The sequence below is a fragment of the Brachionichthys hirsutus genome, chromosome 7 (assembly GCF_040956055.1).
Source record: "Brachionichthys hirsutus isolate HB-005 chromosome 7, CSIRO-AGI_Bhir_v1, whole genome shotgun sequence".
NCBI lineage: Eukaryota > Metazoa > Chordata > Actinopteri > Lophiiformes > Brachionichthyidae > Brachionichthys > Brachionichthys hirsutus.
In genome coordinates this window covers 11,039,024-11,053,533 of record NC_090903.1, presented here as the reverse complement: position 1 = coordinate 11,053,533, position 14,510 = coordinate 11,039,024, and the positions used below count along the sequence as shown (strand labels likewise).

At 41.4% G+C, this 14,510-nt stretch overlaps 1 protein-coding gene and 1 non-coding gene across 2 annotated transcripts in view; one reads left to right on the top strand and one right to left on the bottom strand.

The window, feature by feature from the left end:
- Nucleotides 1-1,548: 1,548 nt before the first annotated feature.
- Nucleotides 1,549-14,510, top strand: part of LOC137896010 (ryanodine receptor 2-like) — a 47,076-nt gene continuing 34,114 nt past the window's right edge. The window contains exons 1-30 of the mRNA XM_068741540.1: nt 1,549-1,596; nt 3,161-3,280; nt 3,643-3,747; nt 3,866-3,940; nt 4,053-4,131; nt 4,243-4,355; nt 4,743-4,866; nt 5,106-5,196; nt 5,284-5,358; nt 5,504-5,657; nt 5,774-5,938; nt 6,045-6,166; nt 6,254-6,437; nt 6,520-6,652; nt 6,831-6,926; nt 7,059-7,177; nt 7,396-7,541; nt 9,075-9,316; nt 9,614-9,806; nt 10,033-10,252; nt 10,371-10,475; nt 10,562-10,665; nt 10,794-10,877; nt 11,002-11,161; nt 11,572-11,719; nt 11,981-12,189; nt 13,235-13,409; nt 13,581-13,789; nt 13,951-14,137; nt 14,352-14,484. Of these exons, the coding sequence (XP_068597641.1) occupies nt 1,549-1,596; nt 3,161-3,280; nt 3,643-3,747; nt 3,866-3,940; nt 4,053-4,131; nt 4,243-4,355; nt 4,743-4,866; nt 5,106-5,196; nt 5,284-5,358; nt 5,504-5,657; nt 5,774-5,938; nt 6,045-6,166; nt 6,254-6,437; nt 6,520-6,652; nt 6,831-6,926; nt 7,059-7,177; nt 7,396-7,541; nt 9,075-9,316; nt 9,614-9,806; nt 10,033-10,252; nt 10,371-10,475; nt 10,562-10,665; nt 10,794-10,877; nt 11,002-11,161; nt 11,572-11,719; nt 11,981-12,189; nt 13,235-13,409; nt 13,581-13,789; nt 13,951-14,137; nt 14,352-14,484 (4,118 nt within the window). The remainder of the gene's footprint in view (nt 1,597-3,160; nt 3,281-3,642; nt 3,748-3,865; nt 3,941-4,052; nt 4,132-4,242; nt 4,356-4,742; nt 4,867-5,105; nt 5,197-5,283; nt 5,359-5,503; nt 5,658-5,773; nt 5,939-6,044; nt 6,167-6,253; nt 6,438-6,519; nt 6,653-6,830; nt 6,927-7,058; nt 7,178-7,395; nt 7,542-9,074; nt 9,317-9,613; nt 9,807-10,032; nt 10,253-10,370; nt 10,476-10,561; nt 10,666-10,793; nt 10,878-11,001; nt 11,162-11,571; nt 11,720-11,980; nt 12,190-13,234; nt 13,410-13,580; nt 13,790-13,950; nt 14,138-14,351; nt 14,485-14,510) is intronic.
- trnar-ccu (transfer RNA arginine (anticodon CCU)) lies at nt 12,755-12,827 on the bottom strand. The gene has a single exon. It is a non-coding gene; the product is annotated as a tRNA-Arg (tRNA).

Genomic DNA, 14,510 nt, shown 5'->3' with positions numbered 1-14,510 from the left:
AATAAACTAACCAAAACCAAAACCTGACACAAGTGATAATAATTCATTCATAATGTGTGGGATACATTCAACCAAATAAGGACGTAAGTACAAGCGTTGATACCAACACATTATTTTCTGTTAAAACAACTTTTGAAAAAAAATAATAATATATCATGTAGTTGCATGATTTCACACCCATGTGTAAAAAAAGAGCACCGAGCAAGGGTGCAAAAAGGCCGCTGAAAATATCAAAGTGGTGTAAAGATTCAGCCAAATGGATCATCGGCCGCTCTACACTGAGCATGCAATTAATTTATTATTCTTTTTAGATGCAAGAAATTGTCTTTAGAAAAATATTTTCTTAGAAATCCCTGATCTGTTCAGATGCAAGAAATCTACTGTTGGTGAAAGCTTTCATTTGGTGTACTTTATTAGGGGAATGAAGATACTCAGGAAGCACTGCCACCTGAAAGAAAATCACTTACTTGAAGGAATATTTAAATAAGCTGCTTGTGACTGTTTCAAAAATGTATATGAACCTGGTAAATCATTGCATGTACTCTGCTTTTCATTTACAATTTGTCACTATGTGACAAAATAGTGTCAAATGTCATTATATATATATATATATATTAAAAAAAGATGCATAGGTACCAGGAAATATATGATAATTCCAGCTAATATTTTAGTGTTTTTCATAATGACTTCAGGATGTCTCCTCAGAGGAAGTTTGATTTAATAGCAATAACTGGAAAAACAGAGAAGCAGTTAAGCTGGTCTACATTTCAATTTAAATCCATCATGTAAATACAAATAAAATGTGATCGGTGCACAAACGTAGAAGTACAACACACAGACAAAAGGTTCCAAAAATAAAGGGGCACAGTGAAATGTGTACTTGAGATATTCTTAGCAACAAAGATGAGCGATTTGTAGGAAACATATAAATAAATTATGAAGAACCCCCCCCCCCCCCCCCCTCTCTCATCCTCTCATAGACTTAGTTTAATATTCATACCATATTTACACCTAGCACAAACCAAAGAATCTCCAGATTATTAAAACAGATTACATGTTTTTCAAGTAGTAGCAAATCTTTAGAAACTGCAGTTCTGAATTTTTTTTGGAATAAATAAAAATGACTCCTGATTGCTGCAGAGATGCCCTTGAGCAAGGCACCGAACCCCAGAAGTCGCTCCATGGGTGCTGCTACATGGCTTGCCGTCCACGCGACCATCTCTCCATTAATTTGTGTGTGTTACAATTATGTTGAGTGGAATAATAATTTCCCCACTCGGGATTAATAAAGGAAACTTTCTTCTTCTTCTTCTTCTTCTTTTTTTGGCTCTCATGTGGGTAAAATATTATTAAATAATATCTCAAATAACAAACAAATATGTGAAACTGGAGTTAAGGAGGCCTGGATTTGAACGGCAGACTCCACCTACACATTTAGGGCTGCACACCTTATTGCTACTCCTACTCTAGTCCTGCTCCTCCAACCTCAGTGGTACCAATATCGTTTCAGCGCTTGGGCTTAAATGGCCTCTTAGTTAAAAAAAGAAAATGACTGATGCCGGAGATGGAGAAGATGAATTCCAATTTTTACGAACGGTGAGTTAAACTGGCATTGATTAGTTAATTGCCTGTGGGCAAAAAAAGAAGCAGATGTATTTAAAATTTAAAGATTAATACACATTTTTATGTTTTGATACTAAACTACAAATTGATTTCAATTACAGCCTGAAGTTTACGTCTGACCGACACAAACCCAACTTGAGCTGAAGCAGGCTTTTATAAGTCTATTACTAATTTTAGCATTGGGCGACGAAGTGACTCCTTGTAGGAGACGAGTGGAGCGACAGTATCATTTAGAAGTATAAGTTACATAATACATAACATAGTAGCAATTTATTTATTTATTTCTACGTGCTTTGGATTTGGTGCACGACTCCCAGCAGCGTGTTTGCTATCCTCGTCACTTTGTGTCCACAAAGACCACAAATAGCTTTCCTGATTCTCGCTGCATGATACCATCAGTGTTACTTAGCTGCTGTTATCCTCGCCCTGTGATAAGGGGTGTGACACTAAGAGAGCGTCTGCTGCAGATATTAAACAAATGCAAGCACTCACAGATGCTGATGCTGACTGAGCTCGGTACCCACATAGAGGCGCGTGCAATGAAGTCAGATTTAGTTACACTGTGGATTTTGGTGTTGTGCATTTTAACACAGAGTCCATGGCTTCCCTCAGAAAACAGATCAGGCGAGGGGTTATGAATAGTCTATTGACCTGTTTAGTTGGTGGGTGATGTGAGGATGGTAAAATACGTGACATTTTATGAATTACTGCAGCACCGACTCTTTATATCTGATTGCCAGTGTAGCGTTTTGTAGTGCGGCTGGTACTTGTTGGAAGTGAGGCAGTCCATCACCATTAAAAAAGGCAAAAGGAGACCCTGAAATATATAGTTTGAAATATAAAACTTTTAAAAAGTGTATTGCCACTGAATGAAATCGCATCCCTCCATCACATTTCCAGTGCACGGCTTTCAAATTTATGGATGAAGTTTTGTGGCTTCTTGAAATTTCACTTGCCAAGTGCACCTTGAAGCTGAACTGGGTCTTCAGTCTGTCTGAGTGCCACGCAGTGCCTCGCCATTTGGCAGTGTGTTTGACAGATTGCAGAGTGCCGCTGATATGAGGAGTGGAGAGAAGGGTGACTCAGGGGTCAGACAAGCTGGTGTCTTCCCAATATGGAGGTACGCTGCTTGGGTCCGAGATGTGTCGGCCGCCGATATCTGCGAGCCCTCTCTACATTTCCTTAAATAGATGTGAAAGGCTGATTTCTTTGACGTTGACCATCGGCATTTAAATGAAGATAAGATAGCCTTCGGGTGACAGTGAGTGACTGTAAACGAATTTACATACTGACATATAAGCAGGGGTTTAAGTATAGATTTTTAGCTGCACAGATATTTATATTTTTATGGAATAACATTGATTTAAAATACTGAAATGAAGGATGTATGATATGTATAACATCTAGCATCATAATAAAAACATAAAAATACATCAGTAATCTAATGGATTGAATGTATTTACATGTAATAAATACCGGAGGATCTACATGGTATGTATACAGATATTGACATTATTTGTGCATGTGTGTTTCTCAGGGAGATGAAGTGGTGTTACAGAGCATCTTCACCTCCCAGGAGGAACATGTGAAGCTCTGTCTTGCTGCAGAGGGCTTTGGCAACAGACTCTGCAGGCTGGAATCTACCTCTAACTGCAAGGTCCTGAGCTCAGCTTTGGAACGGACACGTTTAACATCCTCAATGCCAGTGCAGTCCAGTTGTCATAGTCATAGTGAAGTAATGAAAGAGAAATGTGTTAAATGCATCTTTTTAGCGTGCCTCTTATTTTATCTCATTTTATTATGCCAGCAGTGTGATGAAACCCGACACATATTTAATGCTTTCTATTATTTACGCTCTGATGTTTCTGATATATAATGATGCATGTGAGATCATTGTCTTACACGGTATGCAAGCCTCATTTCCCAAATTGGTCTTCGTCACCATGACATTGATTACGCAAGGTCTACCTCAGCAGCACACACACTCACACACACTCCTGTTGTGTTTGTTTCCTGCAGAACGTTCCTCCTGACTTGTCTGTCTGTGGCTTCCTCCTGGCCCAGTGTCTGTCTGTCCGGGCCCTGGAGGAGATGCTGACCCACAGCGACCACCTGGCTGCAGAAGTCAGAGCTCCTCTTCTCTTCTTTCTTTTTTTTTTTGCTTAATATTCACCTTTTAATCCACTGTTATTATATTTTCACATAGTGTCAGTTTAATAAAGTGGCAAAAACTGTGTTACAGGAGGGAGGTGGAGGCAGCTGTCGCACCCTCCTTTATGGCCAGGCGGTGTTGTTTCTACACTCGTACAGTGGCATGGTGAGTTGTTTTGATGTATAATAATAGTATATCAAAGATGTTCAGTCTCACTTTATCCACTTGCATACAGCAAATAGTTTTATCAACCTTTTAAAATACTTATTTCTCCTAGTGTCTCAGCTGCTTGACTTCATCTCAATCTTCAGCTGACAAACTGGCTTTTGATGTAGGTCTGCAGGAGGATAAAGGAGGTATATTTAATCTTTTTTTAAAAGCTTTGATAACTGCTATATTGGTACGTTAACTTTTGTGTGTCCTCTGCGAAGCAACTTTTGCAAAACACCATTTTGCGTGCGTTTCAGGTGAGGCGTGTTGGTGGATCGTTCAGCCGGCATCCAGGCAGAGGTCAGAGGGTGAGAAAGTTCGTGTTGGAGATGACCTGATACTTATCAACGTGTCCTCAGAGCGATATCTGGTGAGCCACTACAGGAGCTTTTACAATCAGATGAATAACATCTGTTTTGACCACTGTTACAAAAAAACATTTTATTCATAAAAAAGAAAAAAAAGAGGGAATATTCATTACAAATTTGAAGCTGGTAATTTAATGTATTTTCTATTCTACTACATTTTTTCCTCCGTTTTCCTCTGAGTTTTCAAGAATCCAAAATTTTCCATTTACAAAAAAAAGGATATATAATAATAATAATTCCATTTATGCATCAGTTTAATCTCTTTGATTGTTGGCAATCAGTGTCCACTCTGCCGCTGAAGAGTGGTTAGGCTTTTGTGATAACAGCCCTGTGGTTTTCTTCATAGTTAACAAGCCCGTTGTTGGAACAACGATTCTGTTTCTTCCCAGCATCTATCCTTTGGTGCCGTATTTGACAACAAAAGCTTGAGTGACAGTCTGATCGTTAACGCCGCCTTTCAGCAGACTCTCTGGAGTGTCGCTCCCATCTGCGCTGGAGGAGAACTCGCTCAAGGCAAGTTTGACAAAGGGTTTCCTTGTGTCCAAGAAACGTGACCGTTGAAAGATATATTCAATCTATGTGTGCTGTCAAAAACCCGAAAAAAAAAAACAGCTGAGCCTATGATTGCTGTAAATTATACCCTCTTGGGTTTTGGTGCTTGGACCAGTTAACCTTGTGCAAATGGCACAATTAAATGATGCAATAAATCATCTCTTTTAGTGGTAATTACATATGCTGTCCATTAATTCCAGGAGACCTGAAGGGGGGTGACACATTGCGGTTACTCCATATCCACAGTGACGCATGTCTGACTATTCCATCTGCAGAGCACGGAGAGGAGAAGCAAAGGTCAGCCCAGTCTCCTCATATCAAACTGGACAAAACGGCTTCTACCCCTGCAGTTAAATCAGTTTTTTGTTTTTTTCCCAGCATAATGCATTATGAGATTGGATCAGTCTCCAGCCACGCCCGATCCCTCTGGAGGCTTGAGATTCTGCGTGTTGTGTAAGTATGCAGCAATTTGGCGGTCAACTCATTTGTTTTGTTTCATTTTGATGAAATAATCTAATTTTAAGATGTTCAATTTCTTTCAACGGAGAACTCAATAAGCAAAATAAATAAATATCAGCATGCCTTTGCTAATCTGTAGCTGGAGCGGTAGGCACACGTCCTGGGGACAGCCTTTCCGGCTCTGTCACATGACAACCGGGAGGTACCTGGGCCTCACAGAGCAGGGCCTGCAGCTGGTTGATCGGGACGACGCTGACATCAACGCAGCCTCCTTCTGCTTTAGGTCTTCAAAGGTCAGGAAGGTCACATACACATAAGCTGCTTCAACGTTGTGGTGAATAGTTCATCGCAGAAGTTTTTATTTCCATTAACATATAATCGTGATACATTTCACATTGTTCAATTCTAGGAAAAGCTTGATTCTGGCACAAAGGCCACCATTGATGGCATGGGGATCCCAGAGATCAAGTATGGAGACTCCATTTGTTATGTTCAGCATGTAGCCTCTGGACTCTGGCTCACCTACCAAGCACTTGATGGAAAACATGCACATGTGGGAGTAGCTCAGCGAAAGGTAACCCTATAGAGTCAAGAGCGTGATTGTAAGAAAGTCCTTGTGTGTATATATATATATATATAAAGAGGGTATAACTTGAATCAATTGTAAGTTGTCTTTCCAGGCTATTTTGCACAGCGAGGGTCACATGGACGATGGGCTGACACTGTCCCGCTCACAGAGGGAAGAGTTCCACACTGCCAGACTGATCCGCAGTGCTAATCGCCTCTTCACTGGCTTTATCAGGTGCCGGATGCCATGTCTAGACTTTCATTTCTGGATGCCAGACTAAGGGGAGCCATTCACTGATGGAACGAATGCCATTTTCTGCAGAGGACTGGATGATTTCAGTCAACAAGCGAACATGCCTTCCATCAGCCCATCGATAGAGGAAGTCACGAGTAGTCTGCAGGATCTGATTCATTATTTTCGACCTCCAGCGGCGGGGCTAGACCATGTAGTCAAACAGGACAATGTGACGCCGCTGATAAATCGTCAAAACATGTTTCAACAAGAGGTATGCTTGGGTCAGTGAATAAGTCCAACCTACGCCCGATGCGTGTCACGGCTCCGTCAGTGCGCCTGCTGTTTCTTCTCAGGGTGTGATAGATCTGGTCCTAGACTGCATTGACCGTCTTCACCAATACAGTCCCACCTCATTTGCCGAAGCTCGCCTAAGCGACACAGGAGAAGGGTGGGAGGACCTCCTCAACTATTTCTACGACCTACTGGGTGAGAACTTATACGCGTATTCTCAATAGAGATGGCTCAGAGCCACCTTCTGTCTGTTGGTAAGAAGAATACATTTATTTTTGCTTTGGTGTTTGCTGAGCTGTTAATATGCCATTTTACTTTCCTTAAACTATATCTTTAAAATTATGCAAAACGATTGTTCTTTTTACCCCTTCAGCTGCTCTGCTCAGGGGAAACCGTGCAAATTGTGCACATTTCTCAGGGTCTTTCGACTGGCTAATTAGCAGACTGGACCGACTGGAGGCCTCTGCTGGTTGGTTTTATGAACAATCTTTTATTTGCACATCATTAAAGTTTTTTTTCTCTCTCTTTACATCAGTATGCAATGGTATAATCCAGGCATACTTTGTTGATTGTTACGTTGATTGCATGCTGTTGTGCGCAGGAGTCTTGGAGGTTTTACAGTGTGTCCTTGAGGAAAGTCCTGAAGCGCTCAATGTCATCAAAAAGGGGCACATTCATGCCATCATCTCCTTTCTAGACCTGCATGGACGCAATCCCAAGGTAGTGCTTAGAACATTTGCGTATGCTTTAAAGAATAATCATAAAAAAAGAATAACCTGCTGTTTCTGATGCTTGGTTTTTTTTCTATTTGGTTTGGGAATTAGACTAATGACATGAAATTATTTTCTTGGTTTTAATAGCAGTTTATGAGTCATTCCCTAATATGGGATGATTTTCATGTGTTTGTGGAGAAATTGCTGGATGGCGGGGGCTGACAGCCTTTGTTCCAGGTCCTGGAGGTGCTGCGCTCTTTGTGCGTTTGCCATGGTGTTGCGGTGCGGTCCAATCAGAACCTCATCTGTGACAATCTGCTGCCAGACCGAGACTTACTGCTCCAAACACGTCTGGTTAATCGTGTCACCAGGTACAACTGAGATCTCCTAATCCAATGGTTTAGTTTAGTTTAATTTAGTGTTTTTCTCTGGGCTTTCCATCATGATGCACGAGTACTATAGACGGGAAAAGGTTTTAATAAACCCATAAATTTAAAATGAGTCTGCCTCTTGTCTTTCCTTCATCTTCTTTTGACGCTGTTGAATTTGTTTTGCCACTGAATGCCATCTGTCGCTGCTGAGATGGCTCTTTTGCAGTCCTCGGTATCCTTTTATTAGTTTGCCATCATAAGGATGTCCTCATCCCTTACACAAGAGCTATTTCATATTTCTGCCCAGAACTCTCTGTGGGATTCAAATTAAATGAAGCGCTCCTTGCCTTTTCCGTTGCTGTCTCTTCATTTGCTGCAGCAATTATCTTCACATGAGCATGGTCACTGCGTGAGACGTTACGGCTCAGCGGAGATGATTTTGGACTTTTGGAGAGTTATATTTCATGCTTTCTTCCTGTCTCTGAGACAGTTTCCATTTCCTTTTTTTTTTCTTCTTCTTTACTTTGTCTGCTCATCTTTTCTCAGCAGCTGCCTTCATAATCATACTTTATATTGTTCTCTTCTTTTTAGTTCCCGAGGCCCAATAACGTTTTTCATATTTCTTGTGCTTCACACATTCTCTGCCCATTCCCCAGCTTTCCCTTCTTCCTCAAGCTGTTTCTCATTCTGTCACTTTGACTCATGTTCCACTTTTCACATCTCATTCAATTTTACTTTATTACCTCCGCCGAGGCGGGGGTTATGTGATCACAGGCATTTGTTTGTCCGTCAGTCTGTCCATCCGTTTGTTAGTACGATAACGCAAAAAGTTCTGGATGGCTTTTGATCAATTTTTCAGGAAAGGTTTAGAACCAATTTAGAACCATTTGATGATGATCCAGATCACCATGTGGACGGTGTAAATCCAATTATGCAGGGAATGAGCTACTGTTTTTTTCTTCAAATTTTCATTCAACTCTCCTCTCTGTTCTTATCCAATCTTTTATATCACCTTAAGTCAGTCAGAGTATTCTCTGTCTTTTACCCATTCCCTTAATCTTCTCTGGCATTCATCCTCCAGACAATATGTGGACCACACTAAATTTCACACACTACACCTCTGTATCTTTCAGTTTTTCATGTGCCGTTTCCAATCATTTCTGGCGATTCAGTCTCTGCATTGATGCTCAGAGGTCATGAGGATTACGGTGCAGAATTTGCCCATGAATTAATTTATAACAATGCGATGCACTGTGCCTATGAGGTTTGTTGATATGGGCTGCAGAGAATAAGAGACAAGCTGCCATCCAAAAAGAAAATTGCCCATTGTTTTGATGGCTATATATTACATGCAATGCATTTAATTCTCCACATTGTATTTTTCTCTCCAGGATTTCCTCTTCTCATTCGTTATACTTGCAAGCAGGATCATAAAAAAGTTTTCAACAAAGCGAATCTAACAAAGACCGTGATTTTCTTTCTTTTCCTGGCACCTTTTTTGAGTTCTGCACTCTGCACATTTTTCTCCTGCAGCTTAAGACCAAACATCTTCCTCGCTGTGGGGGACGATTCAGCCCAGCATCGAAGATGGTACTACGAGCTGGTTGTGGATCACGTCGATCATTTCCTCACGTCTGAGCCCACACACCTGCGAGTTGGCTGGGCTTCCACTAAGGGCTACCGGCCAAGGCCCACAGGAGGTGAAGGCTGGGGGGGCAACGGGCTCGGCGATGACCTCTGCTCCTACGGGTTCGATGGGCTTCATCTCTGGTCAGGTGACAAGAGATTTTTTTGTATTTAGTGAGACCGAAGAACTCCATGAAATATATATATATCCATCTGTACATTCATATTCCAGTAGTTTAGGTCTTACATCACTTTTTATTTTTACTAACTTCAGAGTTAAATTGTGATAAATTGTGAAAAAATAAAATACCCTTCACCCTTCTACGACAAAAACACACTAGAATTCCATCAAATGGAATATTGGGACGCGCGGTCTCATTTAGACATGAGGAGAAATGAGAAACGAATGATAAGAAAAGATACGTGCTCTGTCTGCTGAATCTCAGGCTGCGTGGGCCGCAGGGTGAGCTCTCCTTTCCCTCACCTGCTGAGAGGTGAGGATGTGGTCAGCTGCTGCCTCGACCTTGGCGCTCTCTGCATCTCTTTCCGAGTCAACGGCCTCCCAGTGCAGGGAATGTTTGAGAACTTCAGTAATGAGGGACTTATCCATCCGGTTGTCAGTTTCTCCGCTGGAGTCAGGTGAGTAGCTGTGATGAACTTTTGTTGAACCGGCCTAAATGACTGTAAAAGTTAATTTTGATGTAGTATTCAGATATAAGTAGAACTTATTTAAAGAGGCTGTGTCTTTCAAAGGTTTATCATTCGTATTTATTTTGTATTTATTGCTATGTGACTGCTAAGTAATGTCAACACTTTCAGTAAATGCCTTCCTTGTCTTTTTATCGTCTTTTTTTTGGAATATTAGAATTCGATTTTTGTTCGGAGGAAGGCATGGAGAGTTCCGCTTCTTACCCCCGCCGCGCTTCGCTCCATGTTCTGATGCTCTGCTCCCGAGAGTAAAGCTTAAGGTAGAGCCATGTACGAAATACATCTGGGATCACGCAGAGGGGAAACAAGAACTCATCGGCCCCGTAGTGCCTGCCACCCCAGTGACATTTGTCCCCATACCAGTAGACCTCAGCAAGGTGCCTTTATTTTTTTTTAAACAGTTTCTTTTAATTACCAATTCTTAGATATGGAAACATTATCATGAATAACATAGAAGCATCCATTTCCCTTACATCACTCATACTACCCTCGTAGGTGGCGTTGCCCCCACAGCTTGAGGATATCCGAGAGAAAATGGCCGAGAACATCCATGAACTCTGGGCAGCGGATAAGATTTGCCTCGGATGGACGTACGGGCCGGTAAGTTGAAAAGTGGTGGCTTAAACTCGTCTTGTTTTGTTCCTTTTCGTTTTACCGGCAGCTAACAGAAAGTGAACGTCAAACAGGTGAGCGATGAAGTGAAGAGGCATGACCCCAGTCTGGTGGCGTTGTCTAAGCTGCCACAGCAGGAGAGGAACAAGAAGTTAATAAAGGCGCAGGACAAACTCAGGTGAGCGCCGCTATTTGCCTCATGTTGCTGAAATGGTTATTTTTGATGCGTTCATCGAAAACATGGAACTGAGCTATTTCTCAGATATTTTTGTGAATACTTGTGTGTGTTTTTCTTTTCTCCTGGAGGACTCTACTTGCCCTTGGTTTCCACATTGGCTTGACTGACGACCACAGTGAGGAGCGAGTAAAATACATACAACTAGCCATTAAGTATGAACATATTAACGTTGTGTTTAAATGCATTTTTTTGTTGAGTCATCACAGATAATGAACATTTGGGAGGGTTCGCTTAACAGAGTTATGAGTTTCTTGTCTTTTTTATTCCCTTCCTCAGGTATGAGCAGCCTGGCGGCTACAGACCCGCACCTGTAGACTTGAGCCAGGTGTGTTTGAGCACCACTCATGAGGAAGCGGTAAACATGCTGGCAGAGAATGAGCACAACTTATGGGCCAAAGAGCGTATCAAACAGGAAAGGACGTATGGACCCCAACAGGTTTGTGTTCTGTACTGTTGCACTGAAGGATGGACACTATTCATTTACCTTTACCCTATTTGATATAATAATGAATGTGAACTCACAGAACTGCATTCACCAGAATTATCCAATATGACAGTGTGTTTCATGGGTTGCTTGTAATAAGCAAGAAAGAATGAAGAAGAAAATGTCTGAAAGAAAAATGCAAAAAAAACATTCCCACTTTGTGTCAAGTTAGATTTTATTGGTGATGAAGATGACAACAATAATTCCTGGGTGCTTTTGACCAGAAAACTGCAGCAGCAGAAACAACATGCACTGTGTTTAATGCACTATCCCTGTATATTTTCTCGTTGTCATAACATAACATAGAATGACTTCCGACACTGCAAACATCAATGTTGTTCTGTTTCCGTTTGTGCTGTTAGGACGTGAAAGCGAAGCAGAGCCCCTACCTCGTTCCCTACAGCCTCCTCGATGAAAGGACCAGGAGAGCGGGCAGGGAGAGTGTCAGTGATGCTGTCTGCACTCTGTTGGCTTACGGTTACAGCCTGGAGCCCCTCAGCCACAAAATGAGTATGTCAAAAATCATTTTGTTACTTAAAGCGCAGTTTCGCTTTCATTTATTCCAACCGCCATGAAAAAAGACTGAAGCTTAATTAGGAACAGTTTTTTTTTATAGGCACAGTATTTTGTCTCACCATTTCAGAGAATAAAACACTGGACTTAAAGCAACACCAGTTTGCAGTTGTATTGCAAATGTGGACACAATCCATAAAGCTTTGAGCTTCTTTTAGCGGATACTTTTTTTCTTCTTCTGTTTTTTTGGGTTCACAGCCGTGTTGTCAAATCCATGTCTCTTCTCTGCTGAGAAGTGTCGCGTGTTCAGACCGGATAAGTCGAATGCTGTAACCCGAGGGAAGTGGTACTTTGAATATGAAATAATGACAACAGGGAGTATGGGAGTGGGCTGGGCCCGGCCAGGCTGTCGCCCCGATAAAGACCTCGGCTCAGATGACCAGGCATTTGTCTTCGATGGATTTGAGGTGAGATACTCAAAATTGACATTTCCTGACATTAATGTTTAGAATCATTCAAACATCAATAAGCCCCAAAATGGATTTTGACATTGTTGAGTTGACCTTTTAAATGTTCTGTCTTCTCTATTTTACTGTACCTCCCACCCAATAACCCTTTCTCAATATCTTCCTTTTAATAGGACTTTCAACGGAAACAAGACCGCAAGGGCTTTTTTGAAATGCTCCTCTTAGACAGGATGTTTGACTTTATTTGTACTGTAATACATGCTACTGTGTGACTGTACTTGTACTCTAACATTCTATCTAATAAATATATTCATCATCATCATCAATAAATAAGTAAATAAATAAAGTTATATTTCTGTCAAAAATGATGTGCTGCACACACATGATCCACAACACACAAAACGGTGTGTTTTGTGCGTTGTGGATCACTCTAGTACAAGGGGCCCCTCTAAACAAATCACACACATATTTTTAAAACCATACAAACCAGTGCATTTTGTTTAACCCTGAAATCAATCAGCAATAAAGGTGAATAGCAGTTTATTGGTTCCAATCTGCTTCTAAACACCCCAGATGGGACTTGAACCCACAATCCCTGGCTTAGGAGGCCAGTGCCTTATCCATTAGGCCACCGAGGCTTCAGAATGGATGACATTTTGCATGACATAATGTGACATATTGAACATATTGATTGATGCATTCTTGCAATTTATAGAGTTGTATATTTTTGCATTCCCCGACAATGACTATTTTTATTATCTTTTCTGGAGCACATTATTTTAAATACACCTACACCAAAGAGCTTGTAGGTTCAGTTTTGCATTAGAGGAAGTATATGATCTCTTAAAAGGTAGCTCTTAACATTGACTTGCTATATGCTGTGTAACAATTGTAACATAGATATGAGAACTATTGAACACAGCCACTATAATCTCTGACGGTGATTCCATGATTTTTTTTTTATTTTATCTCATTCTTGGCTTGTTTTTTTTCTCTCTACCTGTTCTCCTGTTTGTATTTGTGGATGCCTCCCTGTTGCATTCAGGCTCAGTGGTGCCATCGGGGCATTGACCCCCTGGGACGTCGGTGGCAGAAGGGTGACGTGGTGGGTTGCTTGTTGGACATGACCCAACGCACCATGATGGTCACACTCAATGGAGAATTGCTTTTTAATGACAGAGGATCAGAGCTGGCTGCCCGGGACTTTGACGTCAGAGATGGTCAGCGCTTTTGTCCCAATATTGTATATCATTTTTACTAGTCATAAAACTCAAACATACTAAACCAATCCCTTTATATTTAATTTAACAGTATTATCCTTCTCACCAAACTATCTCAAACTTAAATATGCTAATCTAGTTGAAATTTTACCCATTTTGTTTTTCCCCCAGGTCTCTTGCCTGTGGTCAGTGTTGGTGTAAACCAGGTGGGGAGGCTCAACTTGGGCCGCCAAGTGGTCTCTCTGCAGTACTTTGCTGCCTGTGGTCAACAGGAGGGATATCAGCCATTTGCCCTCAACATGTCCAGAAACCCAGTATTGTGGATGAGTTGGAATCAGCCTCAGTTTACCGCCATAATGCCCAATGATCACAATTTGCAGGTTAGTTTACCCCATAGCTTGGACAATATGTCTTACCGGTATTTCGAAAGTACGGTGCAGAATTTTATCATTTAATATAAAATCTAAAGTCCCCAGTGGGATGAAAGGTTGTTTAACTTGCAACACTGATACTGCAAATATTATTTTATACCTCATTCAAGGTGACCAGAGTCAGCGGCCCAGTGGATTCCTTATCCAGCCTGAGGGTCTGCCAGAGGACGTTTGTGCACCACAATGGTGGAGGCGGGATGGGCTTTTACCGGCTTAGCATGCCCATTGAATGTGCTGCCATCCTCATTAACCCAGAGGCAGGGGTGATGCCGGTGGCGTCCAACACGCTCTCTTCAGGTTCAGATTATGTTATTACTCAACATATACAGAGCGTTCAAATGATCATAAGATAAAAAAAAGAACAAGTGGTTGTTACTTTGATGTAACATTAACATTTCCATTTAATCCACTATCCAGTTACTCACGTTCCACCATTATGACCTTGATGAGCTGTTGCTGTGCTTAAGCTCCCAGGGGCCCCAGCTGCAATTAATTCCCATCGTCCTTTCAGGAAGGAAAGAAGAGGAGGAAGTGGACTCTGACTTTGAAGTACTGAGGAAGTCAGCCCACAGTTTCGCTGGTTCAAGAGATGAGCTCAACCAGAAGGATCACTATCAGGAGAAAACATCAAGACTGAAACAACGGTTTGTTTTAGAGAGACTAATGTCGG